We start from the raw sequence: 24,214 nt of genomic DNA, 5'->3' as shown, positions 1-24,214 counted from the left end.
GACAGGAAACAGGACTGGATTGGGAAGAACCTGGAAATTAATGAAATCCTAGAAACAGGAGACACAGCAACATATGCCTAGGCAATGACCGGGCGTCTTGACCACTGACCCTCTAAGGCCATGTACAACATGAAGCAGCTACACGGTACAAAACCAACACCTTCCTGCCAATCTTGTCCAGATGAGCAGCTATCTCCCAGTGAGAAGTCAAGGCAGAATGGATATAACTCTGCAAAACTGGGTGTTACAAACAAATCTGTACATGATACAGGCAAAGAAGGAAGTGATAATTACCACAGGTTAAAGCTGAAGATGAAAAATTAACAAAACCCACAAAGAAAGGAGGACATCTGAACAGCTACCTTTATTTAAATTAGCTCGTGTAAATTTTCCATCAGGGCATCCACAAATAAGTATGCTCCAACTTCCTGCTACCTTTTGGATGCAGCTTCCAGACAGCCAAAATCAGGTTCCACCTTTTGTTTGAGTTACTTGAACTTCTTTTAAATAATTCCCTGAAAGTTTCACCAATGGTCATGTTTAAATAGTATTCAGCTAATTCTAGTCAAAGGGAGTTCAGACTGACTAGTCAAATTCCAGTACCTACTGTCACTGTTTGAATACGTTTGTGTCCTTTCAAATGTCTCATTGGCAGCAAATTGATTGATTGGTATTAGTTGAACAGACCTGACTGCATATTTGTAGCTCATGATAACCTACAACAGACATTCTTCCAGGTTGCCACCAACATTTATGCTATTGGAGTAGCTGGCACAGAAGGCTTGTTCAAAGACTTCAGTTTTGTTTCTTCCTATAAAACTCCAAATATCAGTTCCCTGTGTTCATGCATTAACTAAGCAACTCACCTAAGACTTCCTCAAATACTGAAGCTAAATTAAAATTCAGAAGTTCCCGAGACCCTGTTGTTCTGAAATACTGCAGGAAGAGGCAGACTGTTCTTGAAATAACTTTAGTGTTTGCAAACATGCAAACAGGACATAATAACTCCCCCACATTTTAATAGCTATTTAACAATTAGTCTTGTAAAAAGACTACGTAAGTTACATTTCCATGGCCTTGCATGGACTATAGTGTCCCTCAGGCAGCACTAGAAGTTTAAAACCCTGTATTTGTAATCAATGTCTCTTTCTGAGTCTGTGAAAGGTTATCTGAAGATTTTTTTTCCAGCCTTAGAAATATAGCTCAGTAACTATATAGCTAAAATAGGATTACTTTACAAAAACAACACGAATGACAAAAATATTTATGAACTGTGTTTATATAAACATATTGGCTTGTAAACAAGTTGACAACATTTACATTAAATACTGAGAGAAAACTTCAAACTAGACAATTTGCATTAAAGAGAAAAATATGTTAAAAATTAATTGCATCTCAATTATTCCATTAGTTATGACTAAATCAGGCACCTGGCAGTTTCAGAACTGAACTGTGCTAAAACACTGCAACAGTGCTGAATATTGTAATTTACACTAATGATTTCCTCTGATAGAGTAAAAGCCACCTCATAGTTACCCAAGGATTCCCATGGTAACTCAGTGGGGATAATAGTATGAAAATTACTTATTTTTCATGGACTGGGAACTCACCACCTAAGTGAATGTTTTTGGCATACTTTAGAGAACAGTCTCTTATTAGCTATAGTTTTGTATGGATATCCCAGAAATGCCAGCAAAACTAATGCAAAAGTCAAACCCTTCCAAAAGTATAAATCTCATCCAAATATTTCCAGTAATATTTGCACTGTTTTGCAGGATTTTAGCTAATTTTTTTATGCATAAAAAAGTCCTACATGTTGAGCATGAAAGTATTTAAGAAAACTTAAGTTAACAGAAAAGCATAATGAATTATGAAATAGTTACAACAGTTCATCAAATTATACATCAGAAATTTACATACATGTTTAATCATAAAACAATATTTTCTATATATTATTCAAACAGCTTCAATATTCATTCTCATTTAACAGTGATACTCAAAAAGTGATATTCAGGTTTTTTACCTCTTTAAGTGATTACAGTTATTTCTTCTATCTTTACAGGTGCAAGGATGCTTATTTGGATACAAATTCCACATAGGTATGACTTTCAACATAACTTTAAATTACACTTTTTTCATCTTGAAGGCAAAAGGATATCAATGGTAATAAACAGACAGTTCATCATCACTCATGTCTGAATCATCATCATCCACTTCACCTTCAATGACTGATTTCTTGCCTTTGCAGCACGAAACAATTAATCCAATTAAAAAGACCTGCAAATTTTAAGTAGTAAAAGTTACTGTTAATTCAATTAAGGGGAACAGAAGGGCAATATACGTAAAACAAAGTAGCATGGTGGTGATGCAAATGATGCAATAACAACTACTGTAAATTATCCAACTTGATTTAGTGATCTCTAAAAGTACTTACTGCAATGAATGCCCAGTTCCCAAAGTAATAGGCAGCACTGAAGAACCAAAACTTATGAAGAAAGAGGTACGTTCGAGTGACAATACACTGATCTAAAATGAAAGGAAATAGTACTGATTAACATAGAACAAAAAAAAAATAAATCAGCTAACCCAAATATAATAGGATAATAATTTAGCAGTTTTAGAGAGTATTCAGATCTGCAGAACAATTACACTCATTAAATCTCATTGACTCTCCTCTCCCACGAAGGTATACAAGACCGGCATTTGTTGTTACAAAGAGTGACTGTGACAGGTAACACTAAGTTACAAGTTACACAGGTAACCCCATTACCACTGGGTACAATTTCTCCTGCAGATGTGTCAATTATTAACTAGAATCTGTCCAAATGGAACTCACTTCCCATTTTAAATAAACCATAGCCATAAAGAGATACAAAGCAGATTTTGGATTAAACATACATTTCAGGACTCTGAAAAAAAGGCGCCTCTACCAGGATTGCATAATCAATGTCAACTACAATATGTTGAGTGACGTAGGCCAAAAAACCCCAATATGTACTGAGACTTATCTCCAGATAAGAGAGGACTTATTTGTACCTAAGACCTAAAAACATGGTTAAACCTTACTCCTCTAACATGTATTTTTTGATGTGTTTGCATTTTTCCTTTTTAAGAGGCAGATTCTAACAAAAATAAGAATCAAATTGCCCAGGCATTTTCAGCACTGCAGACAGGGAGCATAAAGGTTTGCATGGGACACTGAACCTGTGACATTTGAGAGATCAGGTCAGGGTGGCCAGCAGGACACATGAGCCAGTTGAACCTCTCCAGTGCAAGGAGTGCACTGAGTTTATGCTAAGGTATAACAAGATTTTTTTCTTTACTTACAATGCTTCAAACCCCACCTAAAGCCCATTTCAGAGCAGGAATTCGTGTCTAAACAATTTGAACACTAGAGAAAGTAAGCCACACAAATTGCCTGTTCTTCCCTCAGTTTGGACCATAGGTTTGGAAATATTCCCCAGGTACAGTTGAAGTACAGAACTTCCTGTCTTCTAAACTTCTGAGCGATAGGTTGCTTATACAGTTATACAGTTTACCTTTCAGCAGCCATCTAAGTAAGAAATGCAGACAAAGTGGAGATGCTTCATAACTGCAGATAGTATTGTCAATACCATATGCAGCTCTCCAGCTGGTTACCTGAATTAAAACAGCTAAAAGACTTTCAGATAACTCTTCACTGTAATTGGATTAAGTAGATGACGGTAAATATTTTAGAATAGTTTGACCTTGAAAAAACATTTCTATGCAATGTGTCACAAGAGCAGCTAACTAATTTTTACCTATTATTTCTGAACTAATATATTACTAAATTGGTTGACATAACACAACATTCTTAATCAATTTATTCCTCTGTATGACCCAATTTAGCATAAGTTATAATGAACAACCTGAATTAGGATAACTACTTGTTATCCAGAATGATCAGTGAGAAAATTACTGGCACATCTTGATCACGTGGAACAGAAATATACATGGAAAGTTACTAAGCCTCCAACAGATTAACTGCCATCACTTTAAAAATACAGCGTATTATGTAGTGCTGACCAAGGCACAAAGCCAAGATTCAAGATAAAACAATGTTTTAAACAAAGAATGACAAGTACTAACAGTCATTACTACCTGAAGAGTCAACTGTTTTTGTTTTCAGTTCATTGATGACTCAGTTTATCAACTAGACAATGAAAGAGATAATACCCTCTGTAAATCCACAGATCAAACTGGGAGGAGAGCAGAGAACCAACACACTAGATGACCATATTTAGGAGAGACCTATTTTTCAAGTCCTTTGAAACAGTCCTCAAAGTTTAACAGAGACAGAAGCCCTGTACTTGGAACAAAGAGACACCATGCAACACTGCAGGCTGGGGGTTGACCAGATACAACTACATAATAGGAGAAGGTTCACCATTGGCATGGGTAAACATTGAAGCTGCTGTCTGTGGAAACATTTGCAGCTGGATGGACCTGAGCAAACTGTTCTCCTTGACCCTGTTGGGGTGTTGGACCAGACTGACTCTTAAGGTCCTGTGTGTGCCTGAAATCATTACACAAACGTAGATGTAGAGACAACACAGATCTAACTGACAATGGCATTTTGGATGGAAAACCCACAGTGAGAATGTCATCCACAGACAGATTAAGTTTACATACCCAAATTCAAGCAGAAACTAGTTTTGCCTATAATACACTCAAAACTACTGCCAAAAGAAAACCTGCATCTTTACTGCAGGTAAAACCTGCTAAAACATAAAAGCACTGCATATTTCAAATCCTAAACGTATTGAAGACATGGCTTCAGGTATCCAAGAACACTTATTTCATACAGCTCTTGCTGTGAATTACTTAAAAGCTGTGCTGCAAAAAGCAGCTGCCTCTTACAGTTTCTAGGAACGGTTTTGGTCACAGACCAAATTGTTGAGATGGACCAGACAAAGCAAGCTTCAGCAGCCTTCAGATACTAGCAAGTATATAAAAAGTTTTGTAATTTCAAGTTTCCCTTTTTGTCTTGTACCTATGATCTCAACCTATCTTTATCAATATTTCAGTGTTATGGTCATTCAAGGACTTCCAGTGCCCACAGAAGTTTATGTTAATGATTCTACTTCACGTATTATTTCCACAGCTTTCTCTGGAAAGAGATTCATGGAATAGCAGCAACAGCTGCCTCAGCCACAAATACAGTATTTCTTTGTTTTCTTGTTGACTAAACAGGGAAAAATGACTTTGTTTTTTAGTATCTCTTACTCAGCAGTTTCTACAACAGTGGTTTCTTGCATATTCTATTTGAGCACATCCCCACTTACTCCACATTCTTCTCTGCTGTGAGATATATACATACACACAAAAGTAACAGTAACCTCATTCATCTGTTGAGCCTGCTTTTGCACTTCACAGTCCTGCTTCTCTGTTGCTGCTACTTCACTGGTTTCACAAGTTAAAATTAATCTCTCATACAAAGCTTTTACAATTTTCGGGTTGTGGCATCCTATAACAGTGATCTTTCCCTTAGCTAACTTCTCCCAGAAATTGCTTAAATCTTCAGTTCATCACTCAGCTTTCACAATAATGCAAGTCTTTAAGAGTTCACCATCACTTGCTTCAAGGTTAATTTTGCGAAAAATTTACATCTTTGATCTCTTTTCAGACTGGAAAGTATATGGGAAAACACACTATTCACATACAGCAAGATCTGAAAATATCTCTCAACTGGTTGTATGTAGCTACAATAGCTGCCCACTTAAAGAGATGTGTAATCACTAAGCTTCCAACATTTCAAGCTGACAGCACTTTGAAGCACTACAGTACACTAGAAGCATGAGTATCAAACCACTCAGATGTTAAACAACAGTTCATAGATCTTAAAAGACTGTAGATAGCTATGTCTAACATACACACACAAAAAACTGCCTGCTATTAATTCCCAATTGTTTGGCTTTGGTGTGGGCTTTCTTTGCTCAGCTGGAAGTGGTAGTGAGATGGCACCTAAAACAGACCTGTAGAGACCAAAAGTCTAGGTGGATAAAGCCTAGTCCAAAAAGCTACCTTATTCAACAAAAGCTGCTCAGTAGGTTTGGAATCTAATCCTGACAAAGGAAAAGATTTAGCAGGCTAAGGAGAAGCCAGGAACTTTGAAGACAGGAGTAATGAGGAGTCTGGAAAAGCTCTTTGGGACAAGCTATTATCTAGAAGGCAAACTCTGCTTTTTTCAGCGCTTCAAGCTGCAGGTAATTTGTGTATGAGACTTCACATGGTGTATTTGCAAATCAAGCACAACCTGATATAAAACTAGACAGACAGAAAAGTGATGTAATCAATGTAAATAATCTGGTTTTATAACAAATAGTCAGATCTGATTTTGTAACAAAGGTTACAAAGCCTAGATAACCAGCAGCTATTTGCACTTACTTTACACTACATGAACAATTGCAGCAGCCACACAACTTCTTGATGATAATTACACATTATGAACTTTTACATTAAATGGCTCGAGAACTCGCAAGTCCCATCAGGGCTAGCAGGGCTTTATAGCATAAGGAGGCTTCCAGTAAGATTCTCCAAGATTTTGTGCTGAAAAAAGAAAAAAGTTCCTGAATGCTAAATAACAAGAACCATGTCCTACTGAGCAATCTGGGTCACATAACTATTTTTTCCAACACTCAGATTTAAACAAAGTGACTTGTACGAACAGGATTTGCATTCTTGTATGAATGCAAGATTTAGTTGCAGAAAGAGGGTTCTGGATCTCAGAATCAACAAAGCACAAACAAGCTTTACCTAAACGTAACAAGAGTTTTCACCACTTCCCTCTATACACTCAGAGCTCCCACCAGTCCTCTTTTGGCCATTTTAAATTTGGAGTTCATCTTCGCACAGTTATGGCATTATAATGCAAAACTGCACCCAGCTATAAGGTTTCTATTTCAGTTTCTTTACAGAGATTCTGCAAGGGTGCCAAGATTTGCATGTATTAACAGACTAGGTGAAAACCATTTAATGAGATTTGAAGAGCTAAACCTGTTAATCTCATTTTTCATAATTTTAAAGGATAAATTGACTTTAATGTTTATTAAATACCTCCAAGTGAAGAAAATACTAATTCTACAAGGCCATGTGTATAGTGCAAAGGTACAGCATTAGCCAATAACTAAGATCTGAAGCCATGTTAATTCCAATGAGATAATACCCATTTTCCACAGAGAAGCAATAAACCCCTATCTCAGCCTGGTGAAGAAAAGTGTTCTCAGTGTTTTTGTTGAAACTAGACACCTTTTGAAACACTGTGTACAATTTAGGTTAATTACAACAGTGGCCAGATGTGTTCAAACACAAGCCATAATTGCTACTTCTTGCCTTTAAAGTGCTAACTTAAATTTGAACTTCTGCAAGATGCATTTCCTGAGTCTCCTTTCAGTAACTAAAGGCAAATTAGTCTTGTTTTAAAGACCTAGCTAGTAACAAGCATCAAAGTCAATACCCTAGGGATGAACGTGGATGTAAAATTCCAGAAAGCAAGCAGTGGACAGCATAACCTATCATTTCGATACTAATCAAAACCTTTTCCATTAGCTATCTATAACATTTTGGAGTATCAACTTGGCACAAGCTTAAACTTTCACTAGTTCAGACTTGAAACTACAGTACACCACTTGACCTTCAAGGTTAACTAATTTTGTCATATTGTTTCTACTGTCTTCATCTGATTACTTAAAGAACAATGTGTCTTGTGGAAAGAAGGATTCCTTGATTTCCCTATCCTGAGATAATGCTACATGAAAAGAACTTGGAACATGGGAAGAAAGAAGATACTTCAAAAGAATTATCTTGACCTCTTTATATCCTTACAGAGTACCTCATATTCTGTCTGCAGACAGAAGTATTTACAGGCAGCTGACAATCAAAGAAACATTTAACAAAGCAGAGCAACCTTCCATGCTGAAATGCCTTCTTTATTCTCTGGAGAAGAAAAACAGTTATGATCATGACTAAAGAGTCAAAAGATGCGATGCCAAGTTCTTTTAAATAAGAAGTTGGATGTGAATTTGTGATTTTTTTCATCAGTGATGCTCTGAAAACAACAGCTTTATTCCTGTCTTCTTTAGACACAATTTAGGATACATGTGGCTGTAATCCAGTCAAGTTTCTCCCTCACGGTTCAGAAAGGATTTGCCCAGTCCAGTGTCATTCATCCAGCCACTGAAAATATTTCCAATACATGCTGCAATTAATGTTTCTCAGTGATTAAAAGATGTGGTGGAATTGCTACTTAGAGGCCAAATATTATGCCTTCTTTTGTTAAGAGAACTGCCTTTATTTAAAAGGCCATTTTGTAGACAGTGTTGGTAGGTTTCTTACTCAAAGGGTTCATTACTTGCTTTTAAGAATGGATGTATACCCCTCAATCCTTTACAAGGAGCTTCAATTCTTATTCCAAAGTACTGATAATATCAGAGCATTTCACTTGACTGTTGGGCTTAAATCCAACAGGAAACAGAAGTAGCATGTAGATCCAAGAAGAAACTGTGCAATTACTTTACTGTCATTTAACATTTCATAGTTTTTAGAAAATGCAGCCTCATCTCTCTCCAGTTATGATTACTTGGAGGGAGAAGAGGGGTAGTTCATATCTGTCCACGGTGGTGGGGTGCAGAAAAAATTGCAGGACTTGATGTATCTACAACTGCGTGTCAATGAACAATGCACTGCAAAAAGATATTTATGGCACTCTTAGCTGCTCATGCTGTTTACAGCTGCCAAACAGGGCTTTCTGTGGTCAGACCTGCACCACTGTGTTTATTTATACTGAGTACTTATGGTTATAGAGGACTTCAATAGTGTTACGCATAAGTAGAGTGTCATAACTTTACTTGCTCTAAGAAATCCAACCAGGAATTTTTTCCTTCCCCTGCCCCACTCTAAGAAGAGAGAGTTTGAACGGGGAGGGGAAGGGGGAAATTAGCTTTACAAAGGAGCTGGTTGGCAGAACTGCATTCCCAGCTAATGGCCCATCTGAGGCTGCAGTGAGGAGGAAGGAGTTTTTCTTTTCTGCTGCCTTCCACACAAAGTGGGAGAACAGTGTGGTTCTCTCTACTCTGAGACGGGGAGTCTGTGTGTGCATTTGGAAAAGCTTTGAGGTCGGTTTTCTTGCTCTCGACCTGGTCATTTCTGACCACTTGCCTCAGCTTGCTTGCACGCTGCCCTTGCCTCTAGCCTGAACCTGCTGCGATTACATTGGAGAGTTTGTGCTCGTTGGGAGAAAAAGAGGAGCCTTGAGCACCAACAGCCAAGGACAGCGGTGCGTTCTGTGGGAAGTAGACTGCCCTTCTTTCCCTCTATTCCCTTCCCCTGAGAAGTACTCAGACTGTTTTTTTTTGAAGGGGACTTTTTGGTTGGGTACAGGACTATTGTCTAGTTGTTTTTTTGTGTTCTGTTACTGTCTTTGCCAACATACGTATATCTTTTAGTAAAGGGTTGTTATTTCTTCCTTTTTTCCATACTTCCTCGATTGGAGTCTCTTAGTTTTGGATTTACAATTGCTGAGAGAGAGGAGTTTGGTCCATCTCAACTCATCCTCCTTAGCAAACATTCCAGACTCTTTAAACTGAGACATAGAGATTCAGGGCAAAGTACTAGTAAGGTCATTCACTAAAGTAAAAGGAAACTGGACAGAGTCCTCACTAAAATCATCATTTAGGTTTTATGTGAAACATTTTGTAATTGTGCAAATTAATTAATTTAAAACAACAATTTGCAAGTGGTAACTTATAGTCAAACAGCTCTTCATACAAAATTACAAAATATTGAAGGTTCTGAGTAATTTGCTTTTAGTTTCCCTTTGCATGTCTCCTGATTTCTCTAAAGGAGAAACAAAGAATATGCTCCTGTTTTGGCACTTCTCTTTGGGGCTCCTTTTCAGCTTGACTAATGTCTACATCTAATCTTTATTCTCACTAAAATAAAGCCTGAGATTCTGAACTTCTTGACTTCTAGCTAACAAAAGTGTCTTGGAAAAAGGCGCAGATCTAGTTAACTCAGTAAGACCTTCTCAGTTCAAAGCCTCAGAAACTGAGATAATCTTTCTTCTTTCCCCCTTGACATTTAGCTCCAAGTCAGTGCAGGTCTGTGAAAAAGGTCCAGCAGACAGACTGTACCACACATTTATCAGGCCTTGGGTAAGGCTCATTTCCCCAGTGAAACAAGTGAGAGAATCCAAGGGGGATTCATAGCATGTTGTGCATTTAAAGTGCACGATGCTTAAAAAAAATAATTTAGGGGGTTGTTTTTGTCTAGAAAGAGGTAGAGAGTGTTTATCAGATATCATAACTAAGGTTGGGAAAAGTCTTTTATATAGCCTTGTAGCTGAGCCATTGCTCATTTACATTAATCTCATTAACCTGTTTAGCTAAACCTATACCAAGCTTTCAGTGCATTAGTCCAGGTGAAAGAGTCTTAATCAAATAACTGAACTGTGGGCCCAACAGTTCAGCTGGCATTAGGCCTTGAAAACAACAATCAAAGGAGATATTTGCCCAACTGTATCGAACACTGAAAATTAGTGTCTTGTCTATAACAAATTTATTAAATTTGTTGCTCCAAAAGACTACTTAAAAAGCTTTTAAAAAGTTTAATTTAACCAGAACACAAAACTTGTGCAAGATGTTGAAATATAACTTTAAAAAAAAGATACTTTTAGTTGTAATATGCACCCTACCCTATTATTTTGTGGCTTCTGTTCTGTTTCATGCAGTTATGCTACTTCAGACTTTGGCATTGAGTATAAAACAGATTCACCTCCTGCATATCAGGAGTAGAGACGAGTTTTGCTGCATGAAAGCAAATAATATAATGCTAAAACAGTACAAATTATGTATCTAGCTATAAATACTTGAGAGTACATTTTTATAAGATGGCATTTTAACTGCCTTAAGTTTCCCTAGGACGTGTAATTGTCCCTTTGACCAAGCCAGACACTAGTTTGAAACAAATCTGTAGGAAATACTGCCCATTAAAGACTAAAGTTTTAATGACATCAAAATTTTTGAGAGCATTAGCTGTTACAAGAAGATCAGGTCTATTCTACCACCTCAGATGGAAAAAAAAAAATCTACTTAGTAACAGCAAGTAGAGATCATATCTGCAGCATTTGAGTATTCAATAACACAGCAGATTGCTATAAGCTTATCTATCAGCACAGACAATAAAAGTTTGTTTCATGTTTAAGGAAAAACACCTGTTAGAATTAACTCAGTTTAAATGGAACAAAATAAAGGGCAGAGAAGAGAAATCAATATTTGTATTTAGTTCCAGTTCGATGGTTTACATAAACCAGAAGGCAATTCAAACTGCAAGTGCTTGCCCAACACCTTTATCTTAACTTAAAGTTATTTGCATCTATTTTTGCCCATGTCTAATATCCTTAAAAACAAGGAAAATTGTATTAAGAGTCTAGTTTCTACTTCTGAAATAAGTTTCACTTGCCAGGATACTGTCTGATCACAGAAAGGAGTAGCATCTAAAACAGTTATTTTCATTAGTTTTGTTCCTAGGTATTACAAACAGCAGGTATTTCAAGGCAACCACTACATTTCCACTTTCTAAAACTGACTGGATGAAACAGTGAATAAAGTGTCTTCACTAATGCAACTTTTTTTTTTAGTATTACAAAATAAAGTTTTCTTTCATTTATAAAAACATTTGAGTGGCCTGACTATCATCTGCAGTTAATACAACTCCACTATAGCCTTTTCGTTGCATTAACGTTCACATTTAAGAAATACCCATCCATCTTCTACTTACACTAAGTTAGCACAGGACAGCATATCAACACCTTCTCCACCTCCTTCCTATAAAGAAGGGGGAATGTGACTCAAAGATTCCCACTGCAACAGCACGTTAACAATGACAAATCAAAGCCATCATTTACACAGACCAACTCTTGTATTCAGCACATCAGGAGACTAGTTTTAAGCATCAGCTATATTGTCTCCCTTAGTTAAAGTAAATTAGGAAAGAAAATCAAAGTACGAAAAGTATTCAAAAAATCAAGTATGGGTGCAATTTCATATGTTTATAAGGAACTGGGGTTGGAGTGAAATAATTAAGCAGCAAAATCTGAGGAAATCAGACTATTTTAATTTCTCTCACAAAAGTCAAGACCAATGAGCTTTATCAATGCCACTGAGTATATTCTCCCAGCAAATAGTAGCCAAGTCAAGAAGCTGTTCACAAGAAATAAAAACCTATACAACTTGGTCAAAGTGATCTCATTTTGAAAGACAACAGATGTTCTTCTAAATTCTGCCAAAAATAGAAGTTTCTATTTTAATCACAAAGATACAGCAGCCTAAATGTGAGTTGAACAACTATATTTGTCAAAATAGAAAAACACTTGAAACTGCATTAAGTCTAAAGATAGCAATCAAAAAAATGGATGAATGATTTAAGTATGAGGGAAGACAGGAGACAAATTCATTCCCCTTGGGAAATGCTATGAACCACCAGGAATAAGACTAATACATACATACTCAGTTTGAAGATATTGTAAATACAAGGGAACCACCTTGCAAAGGAGACAATGGCCTAACAGATTACAAACAAAGAACTAATGGTCCAGTTATCTCCACTAGTACAAAATCTTGTCCAATAACAAGTAGGAAAAAACCTGAGGAGCTGTTAAGATCTTCTAGAAGCAGTCAAAACCCAGGAGTTACAGAATACTGATAATAAGAGGAGAATATAGGACAATTGATAGAAAATCAATTAGAAAATAGTTAACAAACATTATCAAACATTATCAAACATTTTTTAAGTATATAAATGCACACTTAATACAACTGCTCTTCATACAGAGGAGTTGAAAGTTTGCCAGAGTAAGAACAATTGAAAGCTTGGGTCTGAAAAGATCTGGACCATTCTGAAGGCCATAAATCTTTTGCTGAGATCAAAGCAATCAATATAATTGATTGTGACCTTAAAGAACAGTATCAGTATTGCAATGGCTGGTGCAATTCAAGCTGTTTCAAATTGTGAAAAAACTGTCCATATGCAGAGGGAAAAGAAGGTGAAACGTAACACTGGAAAAGACAAATCCAGTATGATTTCAATTAGTTTGTATTTTTTTTAATGAAACCAGGCTAAAATTCATTCACGCCTTTACTCAAGTTTCAAAGACAAATAAATACCAAATAAAATGTTACTAGTCTCTCTAAAAACAAATAAAAATATCAACGTTAAGACCTGCATAGATGGAAAGTCAAGGAACACTTCAGAATTACCTATCTGCTTGATAGTCACTACTCACAGTTCTATAATATCCATAATCTTCTGCCCAAAGGTCAAAAAGGGATGGTTAATAACACAAATGAGCAAGAGTTATACTTGATATTATAAGGAACAATAATTAAGAGGATTACACGAAAATAATTTAAGAGGTCTAGTTCCACTGGTAGTGTTGCTCATGGAAGAGCCCATGTTTACCTATTCATCAAAATTTCATAACTCTTATCTGTAAAGTTCCACTAAGAATTTCCAGTTCCACTAATTTCAGATCTTAGTTTTCCTGAGTACATTGAGAAATTTAATAGAATACTTGTCTGGACATTTCTATGGTAAACATATACACTGAAGTGACACTTCCCATGCTAAGCTATTCACCAGCTCGGATTTATTTTCAACATCTTGTACATACACATTAAAGCAAATGAGACATTTTAAAGTGAAGAGGAATTCTTTGTTGGCCAAAGGTTCTACTAAAAACGGTCATTTCTTCAAATGAAGGAAGCTTTAAGGAAGCTATTTTTTGGTCTTAGCTACATATCATAGCTTATTATTATATATTATACCAAAGCAAATAAAAGCCATGAAGAGAGCGATTGAGTTGCTTATTACAAACAACCACGCATCTATCACATTAGAAATATAAGAAATAAATATATTTAACTCACCTTCAGGTGCATCTGCATCACAGTCTTTAGATACAAATGTCACATTCCTTGGTTGGCCATCAATTGTCTGATTACTCTGCATTATAAATATGGAAAATTAGTCTATCAGCAATGTTCGTCCAATGATAGTCTCCAAACCAAATACATTTCCAAATAAGTTTTTAATTTTATCAAAACTGCATTGACAAAACTCTTACAATATTTAAACAGATTGTTTTTTGAACAATATATGTAGAGTAAGCTGTAAATGGTAAAACATGAACATTTTTAAGTACCCTTTCATTTAAAAAAAAATATAGCTTGTGTTCTTTTTGAAGACACAAAAATCAAATTTCATCTCTGAAATTAAACCTTTTAACTGTCCATAAAAGGAATCTGAAACTCAACTTTGGTGCTAAAGACACTATGAAAATATTAGGCTTCCACAATGATACCGAATGCAATTCTCTTCCGGTCTAAAGGCCAGATGGTAATATCCAACACATTTAGACAGCCGAAATGGAAAAAGACAAATTACGCCGAAGTTAACAATTTAGAACCCAAATGTGCCTGCTTAAGTGGCCCAAATCTTTGGAAACCCAATCCTTTCAGAGACTGACATGAACTCTTTATGTACCACATTTTTGAAAGGGTGAATAATTTTAGCCGAGTCCTTTGCACTACAGTGATTTCTTCATACATTAATTCACTTTAAAGGGTCTCATACCTACTTTCACCTTCATGATTTCCTAAACAGAAAGCCCTCTAAAGAAATCAGTAATGGTCAACACCTTTTCTCCTTCAGACTGAAGGAGAAAACATACCAGCAATCAGTACAAGCTGGTACAGAAAACTGTCTCTTTGACAGCTTAATTGAGAAAGTTTATCAATATTAAGCAAATACAGCCTTCACTGTGAACATTCAAGAGAAACAACCAAGTGTCTGTCCTAAAGGATCCTTTAGGATAGCAGCAGTTTATATGTCCAGTTAATTTTGATTAATGCAAAGACAAGGAAGTGTGGAGACCACTACTGCCTCAAAAAATATGGATCCCAAAGGAGTATGATTAGTCACAGGAATCAGTGGAACCAAAAGTAGGAGGACAATGGATAGAAACAATAGGAAAAGAACAGAAGACATGAAACTTCAGTTATTCAGTGTACATTTAGTAGTGGCCCATCTCTGGGATGTATTCCAGCTGGCTGTCACCATTACAGCTTACACTGCTCAGAGAGTGCTTCTTTCAAAGGACAGCATTGTACCTCACACAATTACACAGGGCATACAAAATCCATAGATCAGTCAATCACAACATGGTCATTTCAAAAATTTCACCTTCCTTATCTTTATTCACTTCAGTATTTTAATAGTGGGGTTTTTCAAATACAACCTATGGGTTTTCTTTGATAACATCTATGCTTTTTTCTAGGTCTTACATCAGTGTTGTTCTCCATGAACACTCCTGCAATTTAAGACTTTTTAGCACAAGTATTGCTGGAGGAGAACTCTAGTGTTCTGTTATCCCACCTAGTCCAAGGCTGAAAACTGGAGGCATCAAGGACAAGCAAGAGACAAAACCAAGTACAGCACTCAAGCATGTGTGCTGTAAGAGGTGACACATTTTGAATACTTAAGAAAATAGCAAGCTATCATATAATGGGTTAGGTTACAGCCTGTAACACCAACATAATTTGCTCCTGCTTTATATTCAGGATCAAGAAATTGAAAAGACCTGTTTGCACACTTGGCCATCTAAGGGATACTTCTGGATTCCTACTGCTGACAGAGACACTCGGGGTCCTGCAGTTTAGGTCCACTCCTACAAATTATCTGTGTGATGGCTGAGGAAGGAAAGTGACTGTTCCCTGGTTAAGGACCAGAGCAGCAAAGGTATCAGTGTCACTCATGGCATATGCTGGCCTTTTAATTCCTCTCTGTGTCAGTCAAGTCCTAAAGGTCCACTAGGTACAAACATCAGCAAGCAATGGTCTTTCTTTCACACAAATGCAAAATAACCTTTGACCTAGTTGAATGGAAATAGCAATTATACTTGAGTATGGGCAAAATTATGATTTCACTAGAAAGCTGAGAAGGTGGCCTGGATGTGGATAGAACTCTGTGAAAGGTTATGAAGAGACTCATGGTTGATTAACAGATGTTACAAATTGCCTTAAGAGGTGAACCCAAGCTATCCTGGGTGTTTGAAGAGCTATGAAAGTTGACCAAAGCTCTACACAGGGACTCAGTTGGTAAGACCACTATATCCAAAGGAAACTTTCAAAAGTTTCCTACAGACAGCATAGTTGAAAACACTTTTGATGAACTGGGGTCACATGCTTTGAACACACTGGTGGTCAAAATATTAATAAAGCTAGCAGCCCAGGTCTCGCTAATGTTAATTGGTTCATAAGAGCTCCACTTTTCTATACATACTCAGTTAAAAGGAAAAGCCACCAGCACTTCCAAATTAAAAGTTCTTGTCAAGAGTAAAAGTCTCCAAAGGAAACAGTTCAAAATTTAAACAGGAATTCAACCTGTCTAATGCATTACTATAGATTTCGGTTACAAATTAGTTTAACAGGTTAACAGACTGGGAATTACTGTAGAGCAAAGCAAAGGGAGAAGTACTCTTACACACTGTCTTTCTGTGAGCCACCAGATTGTAATATACATGTTTATCAGCCCACCTATCCACTAAGCTGACTTGGAATAATCCTCATTTTTTGCTTGTTTTTTTACACAGTGCTGGTTACCAGTGGTGTTACTTTAAATGATGAACTTGACAGTGGTGTGTGAGCACAATGAAAACCCAGACTGTCCAAGTGAACTGGTGTATACAGTTCATCATCAGGAAGCCTGCCATGTATAGGTCACTTGCCCTGCTTCTGCATATGTTCCTGGATACTCCTACATCCATAATCATCAATTTATAACTGTTAAGAACCTCTTCATTGCTAACATCCACAGAAAAGTCTGTTGCTCCTCTTCATTCCCAGACACCATCTCTCCTTGTTTCTAAATATAAAAATCTGACATGCAGTTGTCAGGGTAGTCAGACAGAAAATGTGTCTGGTACATTCTGAAAGACTCTTTGAGAGGATGTTGTCTGAAGACGTAACGAGTAGATAATTTGGTATGCCAGGGAAGTCCAGATGTAGTTTACCAGCATATTCTTTATGCCTTGCATTATTTTAACAATAAAAGCAGTTTCTACTCAAGTTGTAATATGTACTTTAAGCACAGCTCTTTGAAATGAAACATAAGAAGCTGAAGGCCCAGAATGGCTATCTTGCCCACAACAATTTTAATCCTTTAAATGGAAAGTTATAGCTCTACTCAACCATTTCAGCTAATCCTTCTTGCATTGCTGACCAGGATTGTATGTCAATAGCTGTAAGAATGACACAATAGCCTTCCTACTGCTGTGCTCTATTCTCTTGATCCTTCTTGGTTACAAACTATATATTTATGTTTGGATACTACTTGTCATAAACAGGTAACATGCAAGTGTGTGTTTAGTGTCAATCTTTCTGCCTCCCTCAATATAAGCACATTTTATTTTATTCATAAAGTAAAACAAACTGCTCGCTATAGTTTTTATTATTTGTTTTTCTCTTCAATGTTCCATGTTATCTGCCAGCTTTATCATGAAAGATTCCTTTCTTGGGTCATTGCAAGGCCTAAAGACCGGTTTGGTAGGACCTTTAATGAAATTTTCTGTCCTACCCTTACACCCACAATGGCTCTGCACTGTAATTGGAGATATACAATCATTCTACAGTATAAAAAACTGAACTGCCTTTTGCAGGCACTTTAGCTCATAGCTGATACCGATACAGCTATATATATGATGTTCTAAGTTACATACATAGTACATAATCATGCCAGGAGTTCTATGTAAACTCACCATATAAGCAAAATGCTTTCCTAAATTTACTTTCAGATTAGTTTTTTGCTGCTACTACTCTAATTCTGACAAGTTGAGCCACTTTATAGATGCCTACGCATGTTTATTTTGTATTAGTTATATCTAGCATAAAATCTAATAAAATGCATTACACTTCTTAAATACCAAACACTCAAATCCCCTACAGTGATTGTATTACTGTGCTTGGATTGACATGAGGATGACCAATTGCCCCTTACCAGACAATTGAGATGTAAAGACAGTAGGAAAGTAGCATTTATTGAATCCTCCATTTCCTACAGTGACAATTCTACCACATCAACTCAACACATTTAAGTTGATCAGATTCCTCATCTCTAGCATGTTTAACACTACTCCAATTTCAATTTCTCCTTGTAATCCTTTTGTACCAAATATTCTGTATCCACCATGTAAACCGAAAGAATTGATAGTGATAAATCACAGAATTTACTAAATAGTCGCAGCTAAAGGAGGTCAGTGTGTGTTTTGTTTGGTTTTTTTTAATTTTTAAAGTAGTGTGCTCCCCCAGAGGTACATCCTCCTGGAAAACTAACTGAAGTATTCCAAATGCTCAAAGCAGCATACAGTTACTTCAATCTCATTTAAATCCCTTCTTTTAACTACTCTGGCTCAACTATTTTGTCTGTGAAACTCAAACACCAAACAGCACACCAGGAGATCCTGACTTCATTGTGCCTGAATAAGCAACCAGTTCACAACCTGGTCAGTTGAAGACCAGATCTAACAAAGTCTACACCTGTAGGATATCAGACCTCAATAGACAGATGTCCATGAAACCTCTCAAGATTCTTATGATATGTAACACTGAATTTCCCCATAAATATGCAGCCTGTCACTCAAACTAAGATGAAATACAATAATTCAAGTCTTCAGGTACAGAAGATGAAAGACTTAAACCAAAATCTTGAAGTACACAAAAGTGCAATAACAAAAGCAGAGACTAAATTTTAACTGGTTAATTCTGTAGATTTTAGAGAGCAAGAACTGCATGGAGTTTCATCAAGTTGGACAGTCTTAAGTGTGATTAATCAGCATATACTTTGCTCCAATCTGATGAATTTCTACCGTAATAAGTTATCTTTGTCATTCCTCACAAATATGCACATAAAAACTATCATCTGTGAATAACATTGATTTTATTCTCTACATAGCCTTACACATTAAAAATAATCCTCACTGCAGTCACTTAGCATACCAGTACAAAATCTAGTGGAAGCTGGCAACTGTCTTATCAGAAAGAGTAAAGCAAAACTCAGGAGTTTCACACTATCTGAAGATAACCTAGAAATTAAGCTGTGTAATATGTAGTACAATTGGTTTCTGGCTTGTGTATTACCAACAGACCTACTAGTATTTAAAAAAAAACTGGCTACAAAATTCTCTTCGAAATCTGAGAATACGCCTGACTTTAAGAGTTTCTGTAAACAATACATTTTTGGATGCAGAAAATTTAAACATAAAATAAAAAAAAATTACATCTCACCTGCACCAGGTATTTCTGGCTTCCATACATTACATATTGTGGAGCAAGACTGTAAATCATGTAACTTGTATGAAGAACTATCAACAGAAGTATCATACAGAGAAATAAGAGTGCTTGAGGTCGAGTTTTTCCTCGTCTGATTTTATAAAGCTGAAACCAGAAAACAAATATTAACACAACAAAATTATTTTTTTTCCTGAAGACATTTAAAAACCTCTCTAATTACAATAATAGTTTTAATTCTACTGCCAGAAGTGGGAGGTTGCTAAAATGATCCTCTGGCAACTTAACTCCAGTGACTCAAAGCAGGTTTTCAGGGGTATTTACCTAAATTTCAGAGCACAGCTGTTTAAACAAATTAAGTACTGGTTAAAAATTAAGTAATGGCCCAAAATATCTACACACCAGTAGCTAGTAGGAAGATTAAAATGATGTTGCCTATCACAAACTGTGTATACTTATAACAAACTGTGCCTTGGTTTGTCAAACAATATTATGCCCTTCGGTCAAGGTGGGGTGTCATCTATCACTACAGCCCCAATCAGATCTAGAAACAGAGGAAGGAGTTATGAGAGAGCATTCCCAAGCTCTGAGGAAACTTGCCTACCATATGGTGGCTTCTTATTCATTTAACATTGCAGGGAACAATACAATCCCTCATTGTTATTCTGTAGATTTTAAAAGGAGAGTAGGCACATAAGCATGGAAATATTTAACAAAGTATCACAGGCATGATTGTCACACTATGGGACACAAATCTGCTTTTTCAAATACTTTTTTTTCAAATATATTATTTGCTTAATATTTAGATATGCCATATTACCACTGTACTCTTTTACTTCTTATGAAGCTAAACTTGCTTGTCATATCTGTGAGATACTGGATCCAAACCTCACTGAATTATTGATACGGGTCAAAACCAACTCACTGTGAGTGTGTGTGGGGAAGGGCTGGCCCTAGACCTGCAGGTACATGGTAAGGCTGCCATATCACATAAGGCTTGCTCAGAGCACATAGCCTGCAGCTAAGAGGGCTGGGTCCCTGAGAGCTCATGGCAGAGCTGAAGGCTTTGTAGCCGAGCTGTCAGTCAAGGCAGACCTGCCTGGTAGCCCACCCACAGCACACCCCTGCAGCCTGTGACTGCTACAGCACAGCTCACTCTGGCCTGAAGGCACTGACTGGATATCCTGCCTGGGAGGGAAAACTGAACCATAGAAATACATGAGACTCCATCTGAGCTCCCTCTCTCTTTTCTCCTGCTGCCTGCACCATGTGAATCATTGAATCTTGTTGGTAACCATTTTTCCTTTCCTCTCTCTCCTCTCTTTCTTCTTTCTTCACTCTTTTAATCTATTTTCTTCTTTATTCTATTTTACTCTTTTCCTTCTCTTGTGGGTAACTTAAAACCAATGAATTGTGTTGTACTAAAGCTAGTATATTGATTGTTTGTGCTGGTTTTTATTTTTCCTGTGGAATGGGTTTTTGGCTGGATGTTTTAGTGAAATATTTCTTCTTGATTGTATTTTATTCCTGTAAACTCTTTTGTCAAAATATCTTATTTTTCTCACTAATTTAAAAGAATTTCTCTTAGAGAAGAGCATGTGACTCTCTCTGGATAAAAATTTGAGGTTATAACAAACCAAAAGGCTTTTAAAAAGTCTTAAATAAAATGTAACCACTCTGGGCAGCTTATGGCTTAAAATCTAGAGCGTAACAACATCGATGGCAAATCAAGCCCTTCTGACTGCATGCACATTTCAGATTTTGACCATAAAATTGACTTAATACTTCCAGTACATCAGAATCATATGGCTTTAACTTAGAAAAGTCAGAAGCCAAAGTGACACTGATTAAATACTTGAAAAAGACTCAGATGACTACTGCTCAAACTGAAACATCAGTTTTGGTCTGATAACTAAGCAAAATGAAACAGCTTCCAAAAGCAGTGCACTGCTTCCACTCACTACACATACAGACATCAGCAACATCCCGTATTTATGATGCACTACATAAATATATTCAATAGCACATATTTGTTAAATATCTGCATATTAGAAACTAAACTCTTAAGTCATATTTACCCTTATCCAGAAGAACCATATACCCATATTTCGAATCCCTGCCATTGAAGTGAAGATAAAGTACATAACAATAGTTGTAATAAGAATATAATCAAGTGGAAAAACCTAGAACAAAAACACAAGCAGTTAAAAAGACAAGGAAACAAGCTCTTCTCCCACTTATATCTAAATAAGTAGTTTCTACTTATAGCGTCTGTGGTAGCAAGAGTCCTATTTAAAAGTTTTACATAGCTGGCTCCAAATATAGCTAGCATAGCTGGGTGCTAATAGAGCTTAGACAATTAACTTGCCAACTGAGCATTTTTCTTAATTTAAAACTTGCGCTAATTTTGAAGCATTATACATTTTTAGGCCAAGAAATACTTAATTCTTTTAAATAGAAAGTCTCAGAATGGAAAGTCCACAGTGACAACAATCATTTTAGGACTACATAGGCATTCTATTTGTGACATTTTTCTGATCATATTTGCATACAAAATTTGATTTTTATATTTACATTAATAACAGCTTGAGAATACTGCTGCTGAACACTACTTTGCACAGTAAGTTGCAAGCTTAGGTGTTCCACAATTTAAAAACCCTGGGGAAGAATGCATTGTGCTGGCCCACTGTACCAAGAACAAGGAAATAACTCAACTAGGGGAGAATAAAGCACTAGCTTATATTAAGGCTTTTCTTTTTCTTAGTTTACCCATGAAAAACTAAATTTGTACATGGACTTGTTGCCTTTCAACTCTATGGAAGTTAACAGTGTTGGGTTTGTTTCAAAAACTAATGCCTTACTCTAACATACATAACTTCATAGAGGAATATATCTTTCAATGTGCAACAAATATATTAAAAAGTGGAAAAGTGCATTTACTTCACTGAAGAGGGCTGAACTATCCAGTACACCAACAACTAGAATGTAGATAGAGCATGGGAAAAAGTTGCTTTTATTCTGTGCATAGTAAACACAAATGCAGTCATTCTCCATTGCCACTGTGTTCTCATCACATCGAAGTTAAGTTTCAAGCACCACCTTCCTTCCCCTAACTAGCTTCCACCCAAAAAGATTTTCATATCAGTAACTTAAAACTAAAAGCTAGTAAGGAATTTGCCTTGCTTTTACTGAACACACATGTAGACAATGTTGTTTTAATTACTTGGGAAGAAGTTTGCCTTTTGACAGTTTACCAGAAAACAGAGGAGCATCCTTACATATATATATATCACCAATTTTTTACTTACTCTTTGAAGAACTGGTAACAACATATTCAATGGATTGGTCAGATTAGTTCCTAAAATTATAAATCCTGAGTCGAAACCAGCCGAATGCAGAGCTTTGTCCAAACTGCAATAATCAGAAAAGTTGGGTAAGTACAACAGTTCTCCCAGACCTTCGTCTTCACTTTAATCTAAAAGGGCAACTCAAAAAAAAAAAAAAAAAAGCCAAACTAAGCCCAGAGACTGATAACTTTCTAATATCTATATAGATACACACTTTGCTTTGCCACAATCATTGCACTTGTTCCATGAAAGTTACATTGATTTCTGCATCTCCTCAGCATTTTAGCTTTTCCCTAGTTTGGGTCATATTTGCCCAGTTTGAAAAATTAAACGTGCCAACATTTGGGACCTCTGGTTAGTGTCACTCTTTGTTGAAATCCACCAGATCTGCAGCTGGCCATATAGTTTTCAATGCCATCTAACAATTACTATGAAATGGATATCATAATAGATTAAAATATGTCACTTACTGCAAGAATTTAAGCACCTGTTACCCAGCCAAGAAGTACCTATGTGCATCAAGATTCATTCAAGCAATCATAATATTTTTGTAGTCTGAATTAAACTTTCTTAACATATATGCTCAATTTCTCTGCTGAATCAAAACAGTTTTCAGCAACATACAGTCAAGTCAAGCTGACCCATGTTCTTCCTTCAATCTGTTTTAGCATATTTTGCTGAGTTTCACTATATACTATTATAATGAGAAATGCAGCTCTAGTGACAGAAATGTAAGGTAGAAAGCAAACCACCTCTTCAAGCAAACCACCCCAATTTTGATGTTAGAGCAGAAACTAGGTAGTTTAAGTGGTTAAGGAAAATGCTGAAATGTACTTACTTTGACAAGAACAGAGAGACAGTGAAGAGCAGTGCCACAATGATGAAGAATACTCCCCACACAATCTAGAGGTAAAAATTAAAAGCAATGTAACTGAAAGTACTTTCAATTGATGCAAGAAGTGAAGAGTTGTCTAGGTTTCAGTAAGGGACGAATGAGCTTGGACACTTCAGAGCTTAAACACATTTGAAACAGTAACTGTTTGGTAAAAAAATGAGAGAAGTGCGAACAAAACTTTTACTATGTTAAACACAGTTTATGTCAAGTACATCACATTCTCCAGTGCAATACACAAGTCTACCCCTCAAGTCAAAAGTGTCATTAAGAAAAGAGATGACACATTACATCAAATGAATGCAGCATTTAGCAGAATGCACAACCTGTACTTACTATATTACCATGGAAAACCTTAACTATATACATGCATATAGCCTTATTTAAGGTAATTAGAGATTGGTGCCTTGACCACTACACCTGTGTGTTCACCTTCCAAGATGAGGCAACCTGTGCACACCTTACAAGGAACATCTCACCTTTCCCAAGTAAAAGCTCCCTTCTGTAGTGCTACTCCAAAACACAGTGACCAAATCACTGGGAGCTGATTTTTCATAAAACTCAAGTAACCAAGCCCAAATGGCAGGTCTTGATTAAAAACAAAAGGAGAGTGGTTT

General features: G+C 36.5%; 1 protein-coding gene across 2 annotated transcripts in view; it reads right to left on the bottom strand.

Annotated features, from left to right (window-relative positions):
* Nucleotides 1-345: 345 nt before the first annotated feature.
* The window catches only part of LMBRD1 (LMBR1 domain containing 1), a 73,289-nt gene continuing 49,420 nt past the window's right edge, over nucleotides 346-24,214 (bottom strand). The window contains exons 10-16 of one of the 2 annotated variants that reach the window (XM_027713253.2): nucleotides 23,544-23,608; nucleotides 22,667-22,769; nucleotides 21,437-21,541; nucleotides 19,356-19,505; nucleotides 13,944-14,019; nucleotides 2,435-2,526; nucleotides 346-2,277 (exon numbers count right to left, since the gene is read on the bottom strand). In XM_027713253.2, the coding sequence (XP_027569054.1) occupies nucleotides 2,158-2,277; nucleotides 2,435-2,526; nucleotides 13,944-14,019; nucleotides 19,356-19,505; nucleotides 21,437-21,541; nucleotides 22,667-22,769; nucleotides 23,544-23,608 (711 nt within the window). In that variant the 3' untranslated portion in view covers nucleotides 346-2,157. The remainder of the gene's footprint in view (nucleotides 2,278-2,434; nucleotides 2,527-13,943; nucleotides 14,020-19,355; nucleotides 19,506-21,436; nucleotides 21,542-22,666; nucleotides 22,770-23,543; nucleotides 23,609-24,214) is intronic. The other variant, XM_039388965.1, reaches the window with a different exon arrangement.

The sequence above is a fragment of the Pipra filicauda genome, unplaced genomic scaffold (genome assembly GCF_003945595.2).
Source record: "Pipra filicauda isolate LSUMZ 115617 unplaced genomic scaffold, ASM394559v2 scaffold123_size2130275_pilon, whole genome shotgun sequence".
NCBI classification, from domain to species: Eukaryota; Metazoa; Chordata; class Aves; order Passeriformes; family Pipridae; genus Pipra; species Pipra filicauda.
Note: the sequence above shows the minus strand (reverse complement) of the source record. Positions and strands in the feature narration are given on the sequence as shown.